Source organism: Polyergus mexicanus, unplaced genomic scaffold (assembly GCF_030449975.1).
Source record: "Polyergus mexicanus isolate NDT 795.1 unplaced genomic scaffold, iyPolMexi1.0 SCAF_14, whole genome shotgun sequence".
In the NCBI taxonomy this organism is placed as follows: domain Eukaryota; kingdom Metazoa; phylum Arthropoda; class Insecta; order Hymenoptera; family Formicidae; genus Polyergus; species Polyergus mexicanus.
Genome location: NW_027223334.1, coordinates 1,517,392 through 1,543,623, shown reverse-complemented (window position 1 = coordinate 1,543,623; position 26,232 = coordinate 1,517,392). Strand labels below are relative to the sequence as shown.

At 39.6% G+C, this 26,232-nt stretch overlaps 2 protein-coding genes across 7 annotated transcripts in view; one reads left to right on the top strand and one right to left on the bottom strand.

Annotated features, from left to right (window-relative positions):
- The window catches only part of LOC138939577 (uncharacterized), an 88,581-nt gene extending 80,969 nt beyond the window's left edge, over positions 1-7,612 (bottom strand). The window contains exons 1-2 of the mRNA XM_070307462.1: positions 7,478-7,612; positions 7,146-7,193 (exon numbers count right to left, since the gene is read on the bottom strand). The gene's annotated coding sequence lies outside the window, so the exon portion shown is untranslated. The remainder of the gene's footprint in view (positions 1-7,145; positions 7,194-7,477) is intronic.
- The window catches only part of LOC138939582 (frequenin-2), a 43,084-nt gene extending 17,711 nt beyond the window's left edge, over positions 1-25,373 (top strand). For 4 of the 6 annotated variants that reach the window (XM_070307474.1, XM_070307473.1, XM_070307472.1 and 1 more), the window contains exons 3-8: positions 10,613-10,637; positions 10,902-10,950; positions 11,209-11,298; positions 11,957-12,035; positions 12,749-12,837; positions 15,284-18,012. In XM_070307474.1, coding sequence (XP_070163575.1) covers positions 10,613-10,637; positions 10,902-10,950; positions 11,209-11,298; positions 11,957-12,035; positions 12,749-12,837; positions 15,284-15,451 — 500 coding nt within the window. In that variant the 3' untranslated portion in view covers positions 15,452-18,012. Of the gene's footprint in view, positions 1-10,612; positions 10,638-10,901; positions 10,951-11,208; positions 11,299-11,956; positions 12,036-12,748; positions 12,838-13,378; positions 14,736-15,283; positions 18,013-23,737 lie in introns of those variants that run through there. The other 2 variants (XM_070307476.1, XM_070307477.1) reach the window with 2 other exon arrangements.
- The last annotated feature ends 859 nt before the right edge of the window (positions 25,374-26,232 follow it).

Genomic DNA, 26,232 nt, shown 5'->3' with positions numbered 1-26,232 from the left:
AGATTTGAAAATCGACTTGACACCCCCGTTTGGTTGGACGTTTCTAGCACGTGCGGCTGATACGTTGTTTTGTCACATTTCAACAATGGTTGTGTCTCGTATAGCACCGGAGCGTGAACCGCTACGCGCGCTTCCATCATCTGTCAAAGCGATACGTGTATCCCGATAATTGGATTTACGAGAGAAGAGATAAGATACAATGCGTGAGAATCAACATGGACGCAAATCAACGATTTATCGATCCGCAAATCGATCTCCCATATGTTTGCTCCGCTCCTTGTTGAATCGTACTAATTCGATGAAAGAATTAATAAATTAGCGACAAAGATTTCTCCCTGCCTATCATACGCCCATTTCCCAAATGGACAAACAGCTGTCCATGCGTGCAGTCCTAATTTATTAAAATAATCAAAACGGCTCCGAAATAATAAACAATAATTTTATAACAGGGCTATAAGGAGCAATTATCGTGTGTTCTCGTTTAATAAAATTTACATTTAAAACAAATACACGAATATTTAATTTAAATAAATTAGAATAAATTAGATATACAAAGTACAAAATAATTAGTATAAAGCTGTTAAAATAACTATTAATGAATGAACAGAAAATCTATAAAAACGCAATTAGATAAAAATTTAACAAACGTTTCTGTCCCAATTTCGACTCTCGATGGATCTTCTAAGAATTGTTTAATATTTATTCTAATTAAACGTTCGTGTATTCGTTTTAAATGTGAATTTTATTATAAGAACACACGATAATTACTCCTTAAGTCCTGTTATATAGAATAACGCCTAATTTATTAATTATTGTTATTAATTGGCTCAATCCATTATTATTGATTAATCCTTTATCATATCCCCCATAAAAATTGTTACTAATCAATAATCATTCAAATAATTGCAACAACAAATCAATCGTTTGTATATAATGGAGCTTGCGATAGTATATCGTCTGTGGATATAATATAATTGATATTATATATATATATATAAATATACTGATACTAATATTTCACAGAGAAAGAATAAAAGCTCTCTGATCTTTCTTATATTTCTCATTGGCCACTAATTATTGTATACAGATCCAATATCTCGCTAGACTGCACCGTGCACGAGCGACTACAAATTTAATTGGCAACGTGCCGCACGTGACTGTCATATCTCCGCCCAACGACATTTTATTGCAAAATGCATAATGTAATAGTATACTACGTTTGGTTACTACGTTTTCCACTTTCCGTCCAACGTGAGTTTATTGCGCGCAAAAAAAAATCGTAACAAGGTAGCTAGGGACTCGTCAAAATCTAATTCGATCTGCCTCTATCAACGCCTGGCGAAATATTGTTCCAATTGTATTACGCGATCGCGATATACGCGCGTCACGTTATTCGGCTGCGTAAATAATTTGCACGAGTCGTTACCATATTCCCGTGGTTACATCACGATACGTTGACGATATATACTCCGCTGGATTCGGTCGCGTTACATCCGGGACAACGTCGTTAATTCAAGCGTTCTGCTAAAGTGCACTTTATAAACCGTTGTCCTAAATACGCGAAAGTTGTTCGCGCGTTTGTTCGCCAAATTAATTCAGCGGGTAAGTCGTTTGAGAAATTACAAGTGTGTTTCTTCAACTAATGGTAAACGGATTATTATCCGCGCACGCGTTAGAGAATTATTTATAATTTATTCGAAAGTAATTTAAAAATTTAGGTTCGATTGAATAAGTCAAAGGTTCAAATTTAAAAATATATTCCAATAAACAAAATTTATCCTCGAGATTAATAATTATTTTCATCTACGACTATTATATGTAAATTGAAATTTATAAAGATTCTCAAAATTGTGTCATCATGCAGTCAAATCCTCTTAGATTAAAGGGATACTAAGCAATAATATTTGTCGAAAATGAGGTCTCTCTGTGAAAATTTATTACAAAAAGATTAATTAAAATCGAGAATTGTCCTTTAACAAAATATTTATTAGGATAATAAACTATAAAAAAAAAATCGTGAACATGCTCACTGCAAAACTTATTTAAAAATCCTTTCCGATTTTAATTCATTTTCTTTTTTTTTTGTAATAAATTCCCGAAAAAAAAAGACTTCATTTTCCCTCTCTCAGCGCATCAAGATCAGAACATTGGCGTTTGCCCGCTAATAAGGAACGCTCCTCCACCCTATTCGCGACAATTTTACGTCCCGCCATTATCATCCCCCTCGTCATCGTCCTAACTACACGACGCCGGTTATCGTCGCAAATTGCGGAGGCGTGTCACAACACGTGCGCGTGCATCGAATGGGGCCGATGGCATCGTAAATTGTCGATGCTGCGATAGCGTCGATACCGAGAAGGAGAACCGACAAGCGATCGCGTAATCTGCATAGCGGGAGAGTGAGGTGGACCCCCGATAACGCCCATGGAAATTGAATTCCGCCGGAAACGAAGAGAATCTGTCGCTCATCGGCCGAATCGCAGCTCCTGTGCAACTCCAAGAGCCGCCGATCGGGGGTCGCGGATGAATAAACCCCCCTCCCCCAACGAGAGGAGCCACCAGTTATATATATTTTCACGGTGATAAAATTGCGGAGACTAACTAATTCGTAGCTTCACCTCTCGGCTCTTCCAGCGTTGACAAACGTGGCCTATATTAATCCCGATCAAAGGAATATCGGGTTTTCCTTCGTTAAACGCTTTTCCGCTGCGATAATTCGTTAAACTTACGACACGTGCAACACTACGGAGTCTGTTTCGAGAAACAATAATACATGGCGTAACTTTCGGTTATCCTTTATATTCCACGCTCGTTTCGTTCCAATTACCGGGGGGGGGTTCGAGAAATAAGGGCGCACGCGCGCATGTATTTATGTAGCGCCATGCGCGCGAGAACTCTCGTAAACGTACCAACTATCTGCATAAATTGTATTTGTACTTGCGCGCAGGTAATGTCCCGAAATTTACCTTCCGTCGCGTATTCGCGCGATCGTTCGCGTTACCTGGCGCGCAAATGCACAATACAAACGGAATGTATTATTATGTTTCGACGCTGTTTCTCTATGGGATGAAATGCAGCCGTGGCAGATTCGCATTTATGCGCAACCAGGCGTTGTATAGTATATCCCCGTGGAGCAGCTTACGTATAACGCGTATTACGCCTCTACGCACCTATGATCCATAGTAGAGAGATGAAAATTTTTTTTTATTCACAGCAAAAATATTTCTTTCTCCTTACGTATAAATTTTCTATTAAAACGTGGGCCTTTATATTAATTTCTACAGCAAATTGTCTGATTGATCATCTTTCATATATGCCGGTTTTATTTTTTAAATCAATTGAAAATTGATAACCTGAAATTGAAATCAATTTTTTGAGCTAAGAAGCAAAATTTTTAATTATTTTAATGAGTCGGGATAAGGCGGATAATGATTTTTCGATTAACGTGTCTCTGAAAGCGTAAATTACATCTTCCGGGTTAACGAGACTTTGAGATGCCGGGGAGGCCCAACTGTAGGCTTTTTAGAGAGATCGCCTTTTGTGTGCGGCAGCCGTTGACGTCGCACGAAAGTTTTCCCATCTCCATGTCATCGCGCGCATCCCGACACGGCGAAGTTCCCAAAAGCTATTTTAATTAACGACTCGAGGGCTCCTGGAGACGCTTTTTCAACTTTTACGAGCGATTATCCGCCGCAGTTACCTCAGTCGGCCACTGCTCGCTATTCTCGATTCATTTTAAGTAACCTGCCCTTCGTCGCCGCCCTTAATCGCGCAAAGTTATCCGCCGATCCAATAACGTGAGAATCGTGAAAGTCGAAGTAAAAGTACGCGAGCAAAAATATCTCCAATTTTATTGCTCAATATGTTGAATCGATAGGCGAGAGATGAGTAATTTATCTGCGTCTATTTGAAATTTTTCATAGCGACCTCGACAAATAGTTCTGCCGTTTGATTAAACTTGTCCGACCGGAACAAATCTCCCTGGCAAAAGTTTTTACGCTTCCATTATATTTTTGGCCAACGCTTCTTCCGCTCGCGTAAAGAATCGCGTGATCTGCGAAAAATACACCGGCGACAATCGACTCGAGGTTCGAAAGAGAAGAGAATATCCACGCTATCCATCATCCGTGAAAGAGAGGACGGAATCGTGAAAAATGGATCGCTATCAGATCGGATTCCTTCGCAAATTTCCACCTGATTTTTTTCGCCGTTATCCGATCGGCCGGCTTATAGAACTCGCGCAAAGACCAACGAGGTTGGCTTCCCTCGAGGTCGCAGGATTTTTTAATATATAAGAAAGGATCGGCCGCGCGCAATCGATCGATTCGTACTCGGCAAATGGAAGATTCTTCGCCCTGGTCAAGAAAATAAACAGAGATAACGTTCTTGGAATAAAAGCGATATATATCGAGATGAATTCTCGAAGCAAGTCTTTAAACAGATGCGCTTCTACAAAAGCTTCCCTCTGCTTTTGTTTTCTTTTATCTACTGACATCACTGCTAGTGTATTCAAATGATTAAATGGATCTTGGAACTCGACAAATTAAAGTAATTCGAAATAATGTTATTTTATGAATCCTTTTTTTTTTTTTTTTTGCACAACGTCTGTTCATCGTAGAGAGATAAAATTGCAAAGTTTATTCAAAAGGCTCTTAAAATATTTCAATTTGTGCAGTCATATTTAAATTATTATAAAACGTCAGCTGCCTGATTTAATTTTTCATTCACAGTAATATTTAAAAAATTATGAATAATATTATATATATATATATATATATAAAATATGCGTTCATACATGTACTTTATGTCCTATTTCAAAATTCATTGCGTCTGAATTTTCTCGATAAATCCGGCGATTGTAAACGTCATATGTACGCTGTGCGTCTCTTCGAATGAATCGCAATTGGAAAATATATGACGCACGAGAATACGAAATGATGCGATTTCCATGGCGAAGGAATATTCGCGCCAAGCACGTGTCGATTGATTTGACAGTTTCGACTTTATCGCCCAGGCGAACGAAACGGACGGCGGCAAAAACGCCAATCTAACGCAAGCGCCGGAAAAATAAGCTGAGATTAGCTTAGAACGATGAAAGAGATGGTGACGGCAAATATCGTTGAATTTTTGCGACTTCTTTTTGACGCCACAGTCCTCGACAGCTCCTTCATACCCACCCCTCTTTGATGAGCGTCGTTGAGTCTGGAGATTAGAAAAACTCGTGTTCGCCACGACGGCGGATGCCCCCGAGAAAAGTGGCTACCGAGGATTATTAACGGATGGAGACAGATGGAAAGAGAGAGAGAGAGAGAGAGAGGGAAAGAGATGGCAAGAAAAGCACGCGCGAGCGATCTGGAGGAAATACCAAATGATACGTAAAAATACGCGACTTCCCAAACACTCTGCCAGATAAACAACCTTTAACTTGAAGAACTTGTCAAGCTAAACTATCTTGTATTATCCTTTCGTTCTTTTGTATACAGTTTTGCGTTAGAGACAAAAACTAAATAGAGATATTTTAAAGAAATTCCAGATGTTGGCAATTGTAACAAAAAAATGTTTCAATTTAAACTTCATCTCTTATTTTCAAGCAAACTTCACGTCATCCAAATGTAAATGGAAACAAATCTCAATAAATTCTGTTTTTATTAATTAATGTCAATTGTTCCCATCTGTCGTTACTAAATAACATCTTTTTGAAAAATCTTTTTCCATCAAAGCATTATATTGTACATACATACATATTTAGAATTATATATTCATTTCTATCGGAAAACTTTATCTCTTAAATAGATATATCCGATATATCAAATAATATAGATAATTGATATCAGACAGCATTTACTTCGAGTTTAACATTACATAAATTTATATAATAAATATATATACGAGTTTAAATATGTATATAAAATAAAATGTAACACGCATATGTATTACACTTTATTTTGTGGATAATAAAATTTTTTATTTGTAAAAAAACATGTTATTTTTGAATTTTTTTATAATTAACTTTCACACTTTTTCAGTTTTCTTAAAAAGAATCCTACTTTTTAATTTTCCTAAGAATCTCAAAGAATTAAATGCTTAAGGAATTAAATGACTATCTTAAGTCAAGATAGTTGTAACAACTTTACTTTTGTTGGCTAAGCCAGCGGGAATTCGGGATGACTGAAATTTTGGGGAGTGTCTTAATCGTGTGCCCTACTCGCATGCCCTATTCGCGTGCCCCGATTTGCGTGCTCTACCCACGTGCTTTAATAGAATGTACCGGTAGCATTCTTGATTACGTGCCATTGCACATAGAAATGCGCAAACACATGTATTGCCCGATATGTGTATTTTTGCGCTTTTTGACTACGATATTGGTTGCTTCCGTTGGATCAGTTAGACCCACCCTTCGTTGATCCTGGCCATATTTATTCTGGCTACATCTAATCAGAGATGTAACTTCGATCTCTGTCAAAGAGTGAAACATGAAGGAGGAAAATTCCTTCCGATGCCAGCTGATTATTCGTTTTAATATAACTTTACTTTAAGTAATATAATGCCAAATTATTAATCATAATTAATTGATTGAATTCTTATAATAATATCAAAATTAATTGATCGAATTCTTATATAATAATATAATATTATTTATAATAATATATAATTTTTATATTGAAATAGAATTAATAAAATATTTCTATTTTATATACCTTAAATATATCAATAATTTGGCTTTACATCAATTAAAGCAAAACCGATTGATATGATAATAATATATAGATGAATGGGCTATGAAAAATTAGGATAAAATCGGCGTAATATGAAAATGAGTTTTTATTATTTGATACAATTGAAAAAATGAGTAGCGACTTCTTCATTAGACAAATAAAATTTATCAATTGAAACAAATATTTTATATTTTTTGTAAATTTTTATTTTTATTTCTACCTTAAATTATAATATATTAAATTGTAATATATAACTGTAATCAATATTTAAATGGAAAAATCTATTGAAAGTTATTTTATTTAATCTATTCTAGCCCATCCATTTTGAGGCAACGGATCTATCTACAAAGCTACAATTTGCATCTACAATCTACAAATCTATACGAATCTGTTACCTCAAAATAAAATTAAGTCAGTTTCATCACTCACCGGCACTGATGCGCAACAGCGGAATTGTTGGTCTTGAGGCTGCGTTGTCTGTAACATACAAATAAGTCCAAATTATATAACAGCGTCCAAAATAAAATTAATATTTCATGCGGAATATTTTATATCCGATGCGTACAATACTAAGAAGTTCCATATAAATACGGAACCATTTTATAAATTATAAAAAGACTTTCTTTCTATAGAAATTTTTATAAGATTTATATAAAAGTTTTTCTTTTTAATTTTCTCTTGTTTAATTCAAATAAAAAGACCGAATTAATGCGCGTACGTGATTCTTAACAACTGATATACAAATAATAAATAATACTCACCCTAGGGTTGTTCCGCTGGTGCAGGATGCCTCTCCTAGGCCTCCTCCTCCTCCTCCTCTCAGGTTGATTCACATGCCCGATACTTTAAGCGGCACTCCCGCACTTTCGAATTTCGGCACGATCGAAGCCCGCTTCGCGTGAGAATCACACTCGGAGTCGACGTGTCGGGAATTCACCGATTACTTCGAGCAAAGGTTAAGCGGAAGCGGAAGAGGACGAAATCGATCGATGGAATCGACGCACGTATGAGCCATTGTGCGACTCGTGGCAATGCTGTATTGATACGCGGACGCGGAAGACGCGAAAGCCGTCCGCGGCACCGACCACGCACCGCGACTTTATTGCTCGAGTATCGCCGCGCGAATGATAACACGTAAGAAAGGAATTTGAGCGTCTCGCCCCACTACAGGTTCTATTCAAGTGTCTTTATGTAAATGATAACAAGATGCGTGATACATAAACAATGTTTACGCGCGCCAATGTTTACGCCGCCAAGGCTAAATACCATGTTAGGTATTGTCCTAATTCGTCGCCGAAATATTTTACATACTATAAAATATTGTATATATGTAAAGTATTAAATTATATAAATATTTTATTATAGATGAATTTTATTTATTAAACGATTAACGTATCACGAAATTTATCGTTATTATATTAATTATTCGACTTTGCGATTCGATCGTTTTACAGCACGTCCTTAAAATATATTTGACTCTACGTGTTGTTAAAAAAATAATTATTATTCGTAAAGATCGTAACGACGCGATAATTTATTATTTTAGATATTCTTGTCATTACGATTAAAATAAAATTTCGAATATTTCATATATGTCTTAGATCGCATGATAATATCGAATGAATCGCACTATTGAGAAAATGAAAAAAGAAGAACGAGCAATATGTATATCTTAAAAATGATGCAAATGATAATCAAATTTATAAATTATTATTATTATTATTATTAATATTATTTATTGTTTATTATTTATTATCGCCTTTTGATAAAGATTTATATTTGCAATTACTTATATTCACAATATATAGTTTCGTGTCGTTTGTTAAAAGCGTGTAAATTAATCGTTAATTGTAATAATAATTAGCGATTTCTGTTCCAAAATGCGGAATATTAAAGCGTATAAAGTATAGTTTAGTATAAATTACGATTAATTATTTATTAAACGGTTGATATACGTTTAATTATCGCTTTCTAAAAATGGCGTAAAACCTCGAACTCGAATATATCGAAACGTTGAAATCTTTTTTCCGTGATTGGCCGCCTCGTTTGCGCGACTTGCTTCACTCGTGTTATTTGCGACCGTCAAATCGTGTGAATATTTTGACAGTTTGATGGAAAGAAAAATTTAAAAAATTGGAAAACGTCCGCAAATAAAAGCGCCTGTGTTGTTCTAGTTTCCTAAAATTTGCATTCTCCATTACAAGTGATTTCTCCAATATTTTATTGCAGCGATTAAATATGCACGCGTTTAATCATCGCTCCCAAGCGCGTTTATACGAATTAACGCGATAAACTGAATTGTCATTTAGAGGGGCGCACTTTTTCCCGATCGGGAAGGTTGCTTTCGCAACCAGAAAGATATCGAGAGATTTAACGGACGGGAAAAGCGAGGAAATGGACGACGGAGAAAAAGAAAATGCAATTTAGTCCACATAAACCCTAAGTCCAGTGAACGAGCGACTTTGGTCGATTAAGCATTTTCGATCCTCAAACTAATTACAGGATTCGAATATATCGACGACGCAATAATATTATATATCCGTTTCATATTCTGAAATTATTCGTTGAAGCGAGCAGTCGTAAAATGACTGCCGTTACTTGTTGCTGACACATGCGCAAATAATTAATTAAACAAATCTAACGAAAATCAGCGACGACTTACACGTCATTTAGAATCACCGTCACAAATCAATCTGATGAAAAAAATTCCCATTTCCATTAAAAGCCATCAGGCGTTTTTCGAGAGTTGCGTGACTCGCTGCTACATCTTTGTACATGCCCCGATCAGACTCTCTTGATTAACGAAGGTTTCATGTCGGGAATGGCAAAATGCTAAATCATATTTGAGATTAAACACGAAATTAATATCCCTCGAGATACGTGCAATAATACTTTTCACGAGAAGACATCGCGCCGAAACTGACAGTTAACAGCTGATCGATCGGCCGAGCCCCGATAGTAAAAAGTCGAGAACAGGACAATATCCCGAACGATATCAATCGATTTACATGGATATCGTGTACCGTACAGACTACAATGGTGATTCGAGTTTTAAATGAGCTTTTTCTTGCGGCGTCGCAAAACCGCGGAGTCACGAACACAATGGAATCATTTCGCCGACGATACCTCCAGCGCGAATTTTATTTGCATCAGTTATAGAAATATTTTAGCAGCCCTCCGCTCCATCAATTTTGAGAAATAGCGATTGGTCTGCGAGTTTGCACGATAATCGCTAACCATCTGTTTTGCTTGCTCTGTGCGAGCGTATCTAATGGAATAAAAATGATTTGATTTTTGCGCAGAAATAATTCGTTCACGAGATTCGCTCGAAAAATCTTTCAGCCAATAAAAAAAGGAACTACTCTGATAATATCCCGATGAGGTCACGCGTGTTTTCCGAAACAGTTGGAGCTCTTCTCATACGAGAGAACTTCGCTCTGCACTATTCGTAAAAGCTAATGGTATACTCGGGATGACGCAAGAATTACCATATAAACCACAAAACTCTTCTCGTTCCGTCGTAGTCCTATCGATCCCGAATGTTCGTCCTTTACCCTTTTACCCTTTGCCCCATCCTGCCATAATACATTCGGCTCAGCTGACGTAGGAAGCAAAGGGCTTCCCTCACGACACGTTTATTTGACAAAATAGCTATCATCTCGTTATCAATTGAGATAAAATGTCAAATGTCATCGTTAAAAGATTTTATCGATTTTATCTTTTGATAAAAAAACCTACGCTTTAAAAAGTATATTCAAAAAAAAACGCGACTCTTTCCGTCGCGTTTTTTCTTACCGAACACTTTTCACGCGCGAAATAACACGATCTTGCTATTTACATCGTGTGGGCGAATAATTAATCACCATCCGAAATCTCCTTTCTTGTTTCTGTTACAGTCACCGAAAAGGAGATTCGTCAATGGTAAGTTTCACCCTAGGAAAGACAATGAGCCATTATCTGAACTTGTACAAACTCGGACAGGATGATTAAAGATTTCGGCGATAGCTGAAAAAAGATAATTTATCGACAGAATGTCGTTAATTTAAATGTCAACGTCAAATTAAGATAAATATTTATTGGAACAAATAAATTGTCAAAAAATTATTTAACAATTATTAACGACACAGAATATTTTTGCTTTATGAATAATTATTTATATATTAGGACTGCTTTAATATTATTTAGGCACAAAGGATTCTTAAAAGATTGCCCCGATGGATTGCTAACGGAACAGGTATGTATATCTACGTCGGTATTGGGTGCATTAATTTTCTCCCTCTCTTTTGTCTCATTTACCAAAAATTGCTTACGACAAAAAATAAAGATTAATAAAAAATGTAATATGAATAATCGAATAATCTGTAAAAAGAATATGCAAATTAATCACACGCCATGGTGTGGCAACAACAAGAGAAGGAAAGGGTTAATCACCCCCAAATAATCAATAGCGAGTAAAAAGCTCGAGATATGGACAAAGCTCGCGTGATTTCAGGGATTTATAAAGATCTACAAGCAGTTCTTCCCGCAGGGTGACCCGTCGAAGTTCGCCTCCCTTGTCTTCAGAGTTTTCGACGAGAACGCCGTGAGTTACCTGTCACGTGCGCACACATCGTGGCTTTCCGCAAACCCTCACGCTTCTCAAATTTGCGTTCGTCGTGTCGGCGATTGCGTGCAGAGAGGACTATCACGCGATGCACTTTCGACCGTATCTCGCTAAAATTATATTTTTCCCCCGTCGCTGTCGTTGCAGCCTCGCAACGTCTTTATTGCCGCGTTTAACTGCCGATTAAGCATTTATTTAGTCTGGCATTGGATAAGAATAGATTGTTAATTTACATAGTGAATCGTACGCCGAAGACGAATCGAACGCGATGCTTAATCAGCGCTGGCTCGCTTTCCGAGTAATTGAGTGAATATTTCTCGCAGCAAATCGATTGTCTCTATCGAAAATATCGAAAGAATATTTGAGACAGAAAATTTTCCACGGATTTCTCTCGCAAAACTATTCGACTCGCGTGGTCTCGAGAGAAGATAAGGATATTCCGGAGAGAGAAAATTATTTGCACAGTGTAAGACCGAGATACTAGATTTAACTGTAACTTGATTGCCGTTTGTCTTTGAGAAACGCGATCGGCAAGTAGTTGGCGATTCTCGAATAATTTGCGATCGATAGGAAAAAGGAACGCATCTCGCGTGCGACAGCCGGGACAAAATAAGGAAATGTCGGATTGTCGTTTCAGGACGGTACGATAGAATTCGAGGAGTTCATAAGGGCGCTCTCGGTGACGTCGCGCGGCAACCTGGACGAAAAGCTTCACTGTGAGTACCTTGTTCCTGATCTCCTTCGAAAAAAACTTATCCGCTCGAATTTTTGAGATACTTTGCATACATCGCGCGCAATCGCCGAGATCTCTCTACGTATTGTATATCCCCCTATTTAATTTATTCAAGATAGTAAGAGTCTCGAAAACTTAATTCATCCAATTTCATCTGAAAAAAATTAAAAAATTCGTCTTTCTCAGCTTTTCGCGATTAAATCGAAATTATTAATTAAATGAAGTGGATGGCAAAAATAAATTGTTTTTTGACATTTTTTGGGGGGGGAAATTTTTGACAAATTTCTTCGATCAAATTAAATTTAATTGCATGACGAGATTGATTTTTTACTTAATCAAGTAATAAATACATATTCATTTCATTTTCTGCAAAAATTTTATTTCGCGGAGAAAAGACATTCGGGACATGCAAAGAGAATTACGCATAAAATTCGAGACGAGCTATGAAAAATGATCATCGCAATGCGAGATGATAGATGACGAGACTCCCTCGATTGTCTTCTCCAGAATAGCTATCGATCCACGATCGCAATCTGAACCAGAAGTGAACAATATATCGCGAAAGACAGAGAAAAGTGCACGCGAGAAACGGAGCTTCTCCTCTCCGAACAAAGACGCGCATCTCGGACATCCTCCCAGAAATTCAATCGCAGAAGTCAATAGCGTTTTTCTTCCCCCTTTCTCGTCTCTTTTCAGGGGCCTTTCGTTTGTACGATGTGGACAACGACGGTTTCATCACGAGGGACGAGATGTACAATATAGTCGACGCGATATATCAGATGGTGGTAAGCGTATCCCTTTTAACGTGCTTGTGCTCGCGAGGAAACCTTCGACACGAAACACATTCCATTGCTCGCATCTCGATTTTGTTAGCCTCCCCCTCCCCCCTCCTTCTCCCCCCCCCTCCCCACGTCCAACTCTCTCGAAATAACATAGATCTATCCCTAGACAATCACAAATTCTTGGAGAAGAAGCTGCTATTAAAAATCTGATAGTATTGGGTGATTGCATAAGTTCGTGCCCGATTTTCATAGATGGCATTAAGTTGCTGTATGGCGGAGTTCTATTGTTTTCGTGTGGTAATTGTCGCTTACACCGAATAGATGACGTTGTCTTATGTCAATTTAACGTCAGACATTGTTCAGATAAGTCCATTTGTGCATAAGAGAAATCATTAAAAATGGAGAACGAAAGGTGCATTTGCGGCATGTAATGCTATATGAATTTCGGAAAGGCGTGAGTGTTGGGATGGCACAAAAAAAATATTCAAAGCGTTTATTTGGACCGCGCTCCTGCTCTCCGAACAGTCAAAAAGTGGTTTGGCAGATTTCGAAATGGCGATTTCAACATGGAGGATCAACAACCCCGCTCTGGACGGCCTTCTGGCATCGATGATGACATTGTGCATGCCTTAGTGGAAAGAAACCCAAGGATTACAACTGAGGATATTGCTGAGAGGCTGAACATCGATAATTCAACCGCTTTTCGTCATTTAAAAAAGCTTCGATACATTTCCAAGCTCGATACGCGGGTGCCGCATCTCCTGACTGAAAGGAATAAGCTGCAGGAAAACTGCAGGAGTTGCAATGGGAAATTCTGCAGCACCCGCCATATTCTCCAGATATTGCGCCTTCAGATTTTTATCTGTTCCGGTCTTTGCAGAATAGTTTAAATGGCAAGAATCTCAATTCCGAGGAAGCTGTCGAAAACCATCTTACAAACTTTTTTCAAGCAAAACCAAGTTCTTTCTTCAAAAATGGAATCGACAAGCTTATAGATCGTTGGAAAAGCATTGTAGAAAAGAATGGAGACTATATAATTGATTAATAAAAGTGTTATCTCTAAAATATAATCTATTGAAGTTTATATTTAAATCGGGCACGAACTTATGCAATCACCCAATATAAAGATCGAAGAGAGAGAGAGAGATAATCTATTAATATTTTAATACTATACTACTATACTACTTGCGTGTTTCATTTATTGACAGCTATAAATAAAATCGTTTACGATAACGTAAGATTTAATATATGGCTGGTTAAGAGTCTTGTTCGCTGTAATGTAATCGTAATCACTGGGCATCGTGTAACGTCTGGTAACGTCACCCAACCTCTCGTGCTGCTCGTGACACAAACGCTTATGTACGCGGCATCTTTGAATTTACACAATGCTACCCCCCTATTACGCGATACTCGCTATTATCTTTCCGCGTATTAACTCTTTAATTGTTTCATTTCCGGACGACATCATCGGGCGTTGAATGGGCAGAATATAATGTACCGGTGGACGTGCACGCCTCCCGGAAACAGGCATTACCCACGTAATGCCCGCGTGGTCTAATTAAAGCACCGATACTGAACAAGATCGGGCGCAACGTCCGGGTGCGATCGCGCACTCTCGGGCCAAACTTTCCGCGTTACTCCCACCGGGACGTCAACGAAAAAATTCCCGTTGAAACAAAATCTCTCTCCGGAAGGATCAGGGATAATAATAATAATACGTCGACACTCTCCGGGTGTTGTTCCGCGCGGGATATTCGCGCCCCGTGCAAATTTCAACGTTCAAAATTCGTTCGAGCGTGACTGCGAAAAGTCCGTCGCGCGACAACGATTCGCCGATTAATCACTTTGAAGTCTCGTTAATATTAATTTCAAAGAGAAATATATATACATTGGCGCGCTATTATGTGTATATACCTGCGGGGGGTGGAGGGAGGAGGGGCGGGGGCTCACGCGTGATAATCCATAAACATGCGGGTTGCGATCATGACAAAAGCGGACGTTTCAATTAAAATTCGCGAGATCAAAGGAATGCGTTAAAAGTCAATATCGTGGCATCGATGTCCATAATATAAATCGACACGCGGCAATAAATTCGCCGCGATAAAGTAATGGTGAGATTCTATCGTTCGGTCTCGTGTCGTCGAAATGGCGATGAAGCTTCGCAATGATTGGAATTAAGTTCTCTGTATATTAATTTTCGCATTTTTGGAAACGAAAATTTGCGAATAAATTGTTCGCGAGTAAATTTTCTGAAATAATCTCGCTGACTCTTTGAAAGAAAAAAAATGCACGTTATTTATAGATTCTGTAATAAAGAATCTGTAATAAAGAGAGGTACTTTAGCTCGCTCCTTCTCTCTAGTAAGGGGGGTAACATGGCAATTTGGAAGCCCCGTTAAATCCCGTCGATTAATTAAAATCCATGGGGAGGATAACGTCGGATTTTCCAGGGACAGCAGCCGCAAGCCGAGGACGAGAACACCCCGCAGAAGAGGGTCGACAAAATCTTCGACCAGATGGACAAGAACCACGATGACAAGCTGACACTCGAGGAGTTCCGGGAGGGTAGCAAGGCCGATCCCAGGATCGTTCAGGCGTTGTCCCTGGGCGGCGAGTAACCCCGATTCCCATCACGGACGGCACACGACCCTTCGGAATCGCAAGTCTCCGCGCCGTCGTCATTATCGTAATTATCGGCGCGAGCTGTTCGAACCGCTCGTCCCGATATTAGGCCGATGAGAAACTATCCTGACAAAAGGCAAGTCCACATCCGCGCGGTTTGGCATGCACGTATATGATAGATTAGGTAATAACGCGAGCGCTCGAAAGGCGTCCGAGATGTAGAGATTTGCGACTATTTTTAAAGAAATCTCTCGTCAAAGTCTTATAATTCTCTCTCTATCTCACTTTTTTTCTACTCTCTCTCTCTCTCTTTTTATCTCGCTCTCGGAGAAGATCGGTTCTCGTTGCCCGTTGGTGAATCGATCCCTCCATCTTTATTAATGCTCCAATTTCGAGAATCTCGATGCTAATAAATAGATGTGTAGCGTTCAAATAATCGTAGCTTTCAAGAAGACCGGACGTGACAAATTACATTCTTAACTAGAGAGCACGCGGGACTTCGATACGAACGAATTGTTGAGAGTACGAACGATGAAGATATATAAATTACGAGGGGGGAGGAGCGTTCTCTCTCGCCTCGAAAAGAAGCTTCTTTTGTCGCGCTACTCCACCTCTGAATTTTCCTTATTCCGTCGACGAAGCAACGTCACGGTAATAAGATAACGTGTAAAATTCAAAGGAGACACACCCAACGAGGGGGCGACGCTCGAATTTCAACGAAGCTCACCGGCGTTATTTCCGATTATTGTCGCGCGATTCTATATTAGATAAAAAAAAAAAAATGGAAGAAAAATGGAAGAAAAACGGAAGGAGCAGCGAGGAAATTGCAACGGGGGTTCAAGCATTCAAATGCAGACCCAACTGATCGCGCATTGTGCGACGTTTGCGTAAGCGGGTTACGAACAAAAATTCCAAAGTCGCACAATGAGCACGTACGTATTTCGACAATAACCGACAAAGGAATCGGGAAGCGTGCAAATTTTATTTTCGACGATGAATAACAACGAGAAAGCTCAACTCGTCTCTATTCTTCCGTATACTCTTCCCCCTCCGTGCCACTTTTTTTTTTTTTTTTTTTTTACGTAACGCGCTTCTATTAAACATTTTCGCGTCATTGAATCAAGAGTATAAAAAATATCGCGACGTGTTCGGAGACATTTGTATAATATTACTTTATATAAGATCGCTACCTTAGAAGCCGCTGTCGATTATTCATTTTTAAATCCGTCGAAAAACGATGTCGCAAGAAGCTAAGTTACATTATCAGTCGTATCTCGCAGAATACGCGCCGATAATGGGATATTTTATTAGAAAGTGTAGAAATATACAATTGTAAAGAAAAGCGAGACTAATGAAAATAATGAATGAGATTATTAAATATATTATTTGACAGATTCCTTCAAATTCACGTACTTTAATTATAATCATCGACACACTCTCGATGCTCCGCTTCCAAATTTCAACCATCTAATTTTCATTCAAGATGACTCGAGTAGAATAAAACTTGCGATCGATAAATAGAAGAGTACCTGGCGTCACTTGGAATAGGAGTTTTTACTTAGAGTAAATTGATTAGAATTACATGAAAAACGACTGGGAACAAGATTGAAAGAGCACGCGATAATCCATATTTTTCGCATAACGACGATCGAGATTAATCATCATTACATAATGTAAGATGTAAAATATTAAAATAAAGTCAAAGTAAGAAGGGCGGAAGGGACAGAAATATCAGATTGAAATAAAGCGAACGTCAAAAGTGATTAAGGTAAAATGAGAGAAAGATCGAGTTCATGGAACGGATCTGTCTACATTAGGCGAATATGATTAAGAGAAACGAGGGAGAAATAATTTACGTCGAAAATTTGATTCTCGATTGACGCGATTGATTATCTATAATCAGCACGGTGTACCGAGGAGACAATAAAGCGAGAGAGCGATAACGACTCGCATTTAGTTAGAGCGCCCGCGCGACGTGACATTATTGGTACACGGATTTATCGGAATATCAGATCTCTCCTATTCTCCGATATTAAGGAGAGCGTCAGATGTTCGTCGGATAAGAGCGGGTAAAATCCAACGCGACAGAGCGAGACAGCCAAGGACGATTAAAGGGAGTAGGTGGTTAGGTGGAAGTAGGTACGGTAGAGAGATGCGCCAGACGGTCTCCCGGATCGATCCGGTTATATCATTTCGCGTTTCATGCAATACATAGTCAAACGAGTGCAAACTTACGGGAAGGACAAGAGGAAAAATGTTGGAGATAATCGCGCGAGAAGGGAAGAAAAAATAAAAAAAAATAAAATAAAGAAAATCGGGAAGCGAACGCGCGGTTAGTTTTACAATACGTCGATGGCGTCTCTTATAGATGCGAGTCCGGACGAGGATAGATTCCACAATAAGAAGATCCCGGGTGACGCGGTCATAAATCTTGCACGGTTCATGACTCCTCGGTCAGCCCTTTTAAAGAATAAACCGACATTTGCACACGTGGGGGGGGGGGCGGAGTTGTCGTCGCCGAGGAAATTGGAAAAACATCGCGCGAGAGAAAGAGAGAGAGAGAGAGAGCAAACAACGTTGGACCGGTGGCGTTACGAGAGATAACGGAAAGTTAAATAAGGTCCGAGAGGGCGGATCGCCGACGACTTATGAAAAATGCAAAAGCGCTCGATCCGGTGCCCCGCCATGCAATATATAGGGCGTTGCTGTCAAAACTGCACGACAATGCGCCTGGTTGCACTTTCGCAAAAATTAGGATTCTTTCGGTTCTTATTCAATGAAACAGTCTCCCGTTCGATCTTCAAATTTCGCGTCGCCCTTAGGAATCTTAGACGGAATAATTAAAGTGAAAGCAGAAACGAGATATCCGTTCATGTCAGGTAAACGTATACAAAATAAATATGAATGGGCAATCGCTAATGAGCGAGATTTAAAAAAAGTTTACGAACATATGTTTCTGAAAGATCTCACTGTCGCGGGAAATTAACACGTTTTGCGTTAGCAAAGGGAGAAGAAAAATTAAGTTAATAAAGGTGAATAAAGTATGAGATTCCTTTGAGAAGCGGAAATTCAAGGTAACCATTTAATTTTCAAAGCGGCCTCCCCATCTTTTTCTATCGCTGCATCGTTCGTTCTATTTTACGACTGGATAAATGTAAAGCGACAAGAGATACGAGTCAACTTACACAGGAATGAGTCCGTGACAGAGAGAGATGCCGCATCATAATCGGCAACAAAAATTCGCAAGCCCGGAATATCTCTAGAGATTTAAATGCGACGTTACGAGAGAGAGAAACGCGTACGTTATCGTCCGAAATAACATTAAGCATATATGTACAATATATTTGAAACAAACATTTTACGCACCCGATACGCAGTGCGTAAAAATAAGCACGATTGACATAAAATAAAACGATATCTGACATATACAGGATGGCCCTCAAAAATCTCTGATGCAAAGGAAGGGGAAAAAGTGAAAAGAAGATGAGATAAAAAGGAAAATGAAACTTAATAAATTTCTTGAAAAAACGATAAAAATAAAAAATAAAAATCTTTTTTTTTTTTTTATGAAAATAAAATTAATTTTTTTAAACTAAAATAGCACGTAATAGTAGAAAATAAATAAAGATGTGAAAAAACTAACTGTTCTCAAAATGTCCCCCCCCCTCCCCCACCCTAGCTCCAATACACTTTCGGCATCGAGTAATGATCGATCTAGTCGCTTTACGAATTTCTTCCTGATTCAACTTTAATCGATCTAACGATAAGTAACGAAAGCACTTTCTCTACGTTTGAAACTAGTTATATGAAAATCTATGGAACGTACAACAATGATTTTGATCTCATTTGAAAGATAATTTAATTTTCTACTAGAATTAAATTTCCTATAAGATCTCAAAGTCTGGCTGGGGAACTTTCGGGGTTACCCTGAATATAAGAAACAAATATTAAAGCACAATGTATTCGGCAAATTTGCAAAATAAATCACCGACTGTTAAATCCGACTGTTATCCCGCGTGATTTACAAGATTTAAGAACCTTTATCCATTTCGCACACGAATATCAACGGAACAATACAATGAAATCTCATGAATCTACCGGTCTTACCGGGGTTTTTTTTTTGTTTTTTGCACACTAAAAAGCTAGCGCAATATGTTCGATATATTTTCCGTTCATTTCAGCACTCTCATTTCACGCTCGAAAAGCTGAGCAGACCTGCATCGAGTTCTCCGCATACGGAGAATTACGAGCGGTTCGCCTAATATTGATATTGCGATATATATATATATATCACTTTATTTCGTGCGCAGCAATCCCTTTTTCATCCGGCGGAATGAAAAAGCGCACTAAAAAAAAAAAAATTTTATTCTCGAAATATATACTTCATAAGTCCTCTTAATAGATATTTATAATGAATAAAAATATTTCCTCCTTTGCGTGATGTTTTTTTTTTTTTTTTTTTAATATCTTCTTAAATTAAGAATATATTTTTAATTTGCGACAACTTTAATTTGTGACGCAATGTTCGTGCAATGCATATATTGGTACGTACAAATAGCAAATGTCCATTTGTAAAACTATTTTTTTGTTATCATAGTCAATGATCCGAAATATTAAATAATATAATGACGAGAAAATAATCCCATTTAGTATTAGTTATATTTTTTTAAGAATATCTGATACTCTTTAAAGGATTTCTCTCTTAAATTCAGAGGACGCCTTTATTTTAGAGGGAAGTTTTTATTATATGAAAACAAGGGAAATATTCTTAAGATGAGCATGCAATTTTTTTCGGTGCGAATATATCGAAATCCTTTGCATAATTTGTCGCGACGAATTTTCTCCGCGCCATAAAAGTACGAGCCATCCATATTTCCTTATCTCCTCGTATCGCGACGACATGTCGGGATAATTTTTTTTTCTTTTTTTTTTTATCTCGCCGTGCCAAATCGGCGACACACTCGATATTACGAGCATCCCCGTCTCCTCTGAATTTTTTTAGAGAAACTCGCTGTCGCGTCGGCTCGCCATAAATTGAGGGCGCGCGTGCTCGCGCCTTAACGTCGTTCCACCCCCCGACGAGGTTTATCCCCCTTTTTCTCCCTCCTACCCGCATCCTACCAACATCCTCGCCTAAGTTCTCACGTGGCCAGAATTTCAGTGGCCGTTCGGCGGGATAAGTCTATTCCCGGAATGAAACTTGAACGACGGCCAAAGCGCCTTCGGTTCCCCAGGCGCTCGAAATTCATTTATCGCGTAACGTACGTATATATTTATTCGACGACGATGTTTCTCACAGCTCGCGGCCTCCTTATTCCACCGCTAATTTCGTTGCTCGCCGACTACTAGTTGCAGATTCTTCCATCCCTCGAGATTTACAACTGCCTGAAATTTCAGCTATTCTTTATTCCTTCCCTTATTTTCCTTCCTTTAATTTCCATTCGTAAAATTGCCGGGCATTTTTCATCATCCCCCGTATACCGAGCATATTTTTCTTTTCACGCTTGCTTTACCCCACCCCTTAGTTATTTTATGCGTTTCTTTATCGAGCGATGGCCCGCAAAACGCATAGAACGAGCAACAATGCGGTCGGCGAAGTAAAAGTGCGACGATGATAACAGGATGGCGGAAAAAATTCCGGGATATATGTTTGCATACTTCATATCTCAGCAGCTAGAAGCACAATGATTAATTATACCTACGATAAGCTGAAAAATCATTACGTCGTCAACATTGTGTTTGTTCGTAACTTCTCTGGTAACTTGAGTTTAAAAATTCACGTCCGCATCCGACACTCTCCTCTCTTCTTTCCTCTCTCAAAATTCCAATGATAATATCCTTACTCACATTTATATATATATACGATTTCAAGAAATCCTTTAAACAAACAAAACGCCGTGCAAAGCGAAATTAACATCGCGGTCGTCGCGCGACCTACTCGCGCGAGCAAATATTAACCATTCGCTTGTTGTACCATTCGAGATGACTCGAGGTCGAAATTAATCATAAGACGACGAAAGGATCGAGATATCGATAACTCGTTACAGATCGACGTGTACCACTAAATAGTGGGCTAGATAGCCACGTCAAGTGTTTACGATACACGAATACTCGCGAGAGTTAAGGGAAGGACACGCGTGTCCTCCGCGGCGAAATGGCGCGGACAGAAATTTTCTCCGCGTGACAGGCATCGCGGAGCGGCTCGATATTGGCAAACTTCCCGACTGTGTTTCTTCCTCCTTCCTCTATTTTTTTCCGAGAAGCTTGAGGTAGAGTCGCGCCGATAGAGAGACGGTATTGGCAAATATCATTGGGAGAGATACATTAACATTATTAACCTGCGATTCGCTTCCAAAAGCCAGCGCGTTCGATTGCGACTATTGACCGCGATATTCGCTTACGTAATTTCGCAGGTCAGGGCTTATGACGCATCGCTTCTCGAGAAGAGAGAATTTCTTTTTTTTTATCAATTTGCGGGATAGGCAATTAAGAGTCCTCGATGCGTACGTCAATACGCTTGTCTTATATGATTCGGATGAAGAAATTCAAGTGTTATTGAACGAGAATTATTTGCGAATGAATTTTTAACAGCACCTCTATTAATTTGCGACACAATAACGACGAGCGAGTGTAGGATGGATAAAGTGGACGCGGGATCGTCAATAACACGCGCAATAACATCGACTTGTTGACTCGGAATGTAACCGTAAGTAAAGGGGTATTTTTCTCGATGATATCGCCGCAATGTCTGTCTCTCGAGAATTTATGCGTCATGTTCGCGTCGATTGAAATTTTACGTAAGTAGATCGCCGCCGCAGAACTTTCTTGTATAAGGATCTTACGTTAAAGTCCCCAGACATCCCCCATCATCCGAGTAGTAGACTCGAGTTTTGCTCTCTCGTAAAAGTTGAAGTCGGCCAAGCTGGCAACCGGGTAACCGGATAGTAATCGGGCGCGAGTTTGAGTCGTTGCGTCTGAGCGAACCGAGTGGATACTCCGGTCCAACGGAAATATCGTACCGTAAAGGCCATTTCCAATGCTCCCGATACTCGCACAATTGAGAGAATTGCCGCGCTAACTTTCGCAATGTTACGAACTTTACAGCGGTCTCGGAGTTCCGCTCCAGATCGCATCAGGAAATTTGCCAAGCGCCTGGGATTGTCCCATGCTCACAATACTTTCGTCCCACGCAAACAAACAAATTGTTATGAGACGCAACCTCAATACTTTGATATCTACCGTTATTTTTCGCATTTATGTCCCAGCCAGGTCTTTACCTGGTCTACGAGTCACATTGGGAATATGTCGTATTATATAATCTCCACCGACGCGATGAAAAAGAAACACGACAGAGACAATGTTTATAAATCGAGGAAAGATACTGTAGTTTGTGAAAGCAATAACGGTGAAGAAAGATATTTCGAGCGGAGATGCAGAAAGTTGCGACGAGACGTAAAATGTTGGCAAAACGCAACGCAGGAGAGCGAAAGAGTTTTGATATCGGCTCGAACCAGGCAGTTTGCGAAACCGCCTTAACTGTCACGTGCGGATCTGCCTTTAATCACTCTCGAGCAACGAACAAGACGAGCGAGACGAGTTATCCGCGATGTTGATGCCCGCGGTTCGCCTCGAGAGCGCAAATTCTCCTAACACGAATATAAATATTAGCAAAGATCAACACGTGTCGTGCACGCGCGTCAAACTTTACCGGAGCTCGGCAGCAACCCCATTTAAATAACGACTATTTCATGACTCGTATTTTACACCGGTGAGCAAATTTACCCACGTCCTCGGTGTCGTGTCGCGAAGATTTATTCGAGAACCCGTCGTCACAGAAATGTGAAAAATTTTATGATATTATTTCTCGTTTTCCAGTGCCTCGCTAATAGACGTCATAGTTATCCTACTGTCAAGATTTTATTCATTTCTATTTTCAAGTCTTCATAGTTCTCAAACACGACTTAGACGTTCGAATTAACGTTCAGATATTTCATTTTATTGAACGGTCGATCCCCGCATAACTAAATAAGTGAAAGGTTTAACAGAATATTTATGGCGGCAATTAAATTATACAGCAAGAAATGATTGATCGAAAAATAATATCCTCATCGTTCGTAGGCGTAGATTTATATTCTTCGACAAATATATTAATATCGTTACCACACTACAGTATGTAAAAAAAAAAGCGCTATGAGAAATAGTACCTAAGGAAATATATCTTGCAATTTAGAGAGGATTTTTTAATCTAATCACAGTCGCTTGACTTACTTGTGCATTTTCAGTCTCTTACTTTGAATGTTACTCGCACGTGGAACTCTCCGGATGGATCGTCAGCTCGTTATTTTTATGCTTCTACGTTACAAAGGTACTTCAAGGTAAAGACTTTAAGCCCTCCGACTTCACATTACTATCACCGTACTACGTAAGGTACTACATTCTTGCTGACGACACTGTACTTCGTAAGACTACACAATATTCCTTACGATTATGACTTACGTGCGTGCTTGCCTCGCGGAATCGTGGACGTGGCTTGAAGGGTTGCATTTTTTCGTATCATGCCTCGAGCATGTCCTGTCTCTGGCAAGTCGGAGCGAGAGAAACTTTTCGACGAGAAAAGTGATTCTTTTTTTTTTTCCTACGAGGAAGACAAGTTGCCAAGACGAAAAGCTGTTGATAGCCGGTTTCGTTCGCTCCGACCTGTCCGAAAGAAATGGATGCGACCGCGTTTAAAGTTCGCGGCCTGGATATCACTTTGAACTCAAGCAATAATCGTGGAACACTCTGTTAGATCGTGGCGGAGGTTCTTAAGCGCTGTCGAGCATTAAGTGCTGGTTGCACCGGCATCGGTTAGCGTGAATTGAACATTTTCTCTCTGTCTGCGCGCAGAGTTTCTTGTAAATTTTGCAGCAAAGTTTCAAGATCGTATACCCCGATAAACTTGGAGAATATTAAAATTTCGCCACTAAATATACACCTCCCTCTCTCCCATCTTGATGCGATCGTGTCTATCGGATTATAAGATTTATTTAAAATAAATTACAATTGCACTTGGGATTAATCGGGAAATAAATAAATATTTTATTACTCATTTATTTCGTAATTTCAATTTCACTTGTATAATCAAATTCAATCTCCAAATTTATCGAAGAACTTATCTTCATTAAATAGTACTGTAATCATACCGGAGATAATTAATTACTGATCTCATCGTCTTAATTAAATCTTATGGTGCAACTCACGCGGCTCAAGTTACGAGCGATGCTCGTATACTCACGCGCGGACGGAATCACGCCGGTGATGCACGAGATGATCGGGGTGAAGAGAAAGCCAACCATGATCTCCCGCAAAACGATCGCTTCACCAAGAGAGAGAGAGAGAGAGAGAGAGCCTCCCTCTTCCCGCAGTACCTTCATTTTTACGAAGTTGTCGCAGCGATCGAAAGTTTTATCTTTCTATCACGCGTCCGATTTTGCTTGCGCAGCATCCGCAGCATCATCGCGTCAAAAGTTGCAGGACGAGCGCAGGGGGAGAGGGAGGGCCGTTGTCGCCCGCCTCGACCAGCGTTCGAGTCTTTGCTACCGGGATTTTTATCGCGGCTGGCGTTCGCGCATCGATCTCGGCAGCGGCAACGGCTGTCAGGCGTTTTAATGGAAAAAGAAGTAAACCGTCAGCTTCAGCAAGCTTAGCTTTCGCAATATCCGCGGCAGCCCCCGCGGATTTGACCGGGCTGATTTTCCTTTAAACGCCGGATCTCAAACTGTTTTTCTACTCTGGTGCAACGTAAGACCCCCCGCTGATGGACCCAGGTTGGGAGATGTATGAACGGGAAGACACGCGCGAACGGTCGGTATGTGTATCGAGTTAAGTTTCTATCTCTTCGTATAAGAGACGTATTAAATAACAAAAAAAATAAAAAAAGTCGTTTTAAGCAATTTTTACAATTTTCAACGGGAAGCGCATAAGTGTAAGAGGCAAATCTCGCTTAGTGAAATTCCTAGATGCTTTTTCGTGTTAAATGAATTCTCGTAGCAACGCTTTGTACGGAGCTGAGGGTCTCTTGTAGCTCGCGAAAAGAAGAAAGGAGGGGAAGGGACGAAGGGGAAAAGGAGGGTGAACGAGCGCGACGGTAAGTGCTGGGAATGAAGCGAAAAGAGAAGCAATAAAAAAAAAAAAAAAACACTACGTGCCTGCTCCAGGCGAGGTTTTTCAATCTCTCTACGTTCATCTCGGCGCATCTTTCTCTCGCGAGCGACCATCAACGCGACGTGTCATCGTTATAATAATTAACGATTAACAAGCTCGAGGGCGTGATCGAGGTGACAGAAACACCCGATGCGAAAAATACAATAAAATCGCGATAAAACCGTCCCTCCCAACCTCCCCCACACCCCGACCCCCTCGCCCCGGGGTCATTACGTAACTATCAACCCGAGATAATCATTCCATTTGTATTCGTTAAGCGTGCTTTGCATATTTATTTGAGCGAGAGCCAGCTCGCGCGCGATAGAATATCTGGTCGCAGCGCCCGTTTCAGCAGCTTATTCTTTACGATTTACATAATTTTAACCGCACCAAACCGACTCGATTCCATTTCGATTTTGCGCTAATGGCTGCGAAACAAGATTTCTCAATAGCAAATTTAATTCAGCAAATAGATAGATGTCGCCCGGCGACGTCACATTTATTCGTCAACGCAACCGTTTGTCGGCGTGTAACGTAATAAAAGAAGAGCGTTACGGTAATTAATTTAAAGCTGTTGTCCCGGTAATGGATTCAA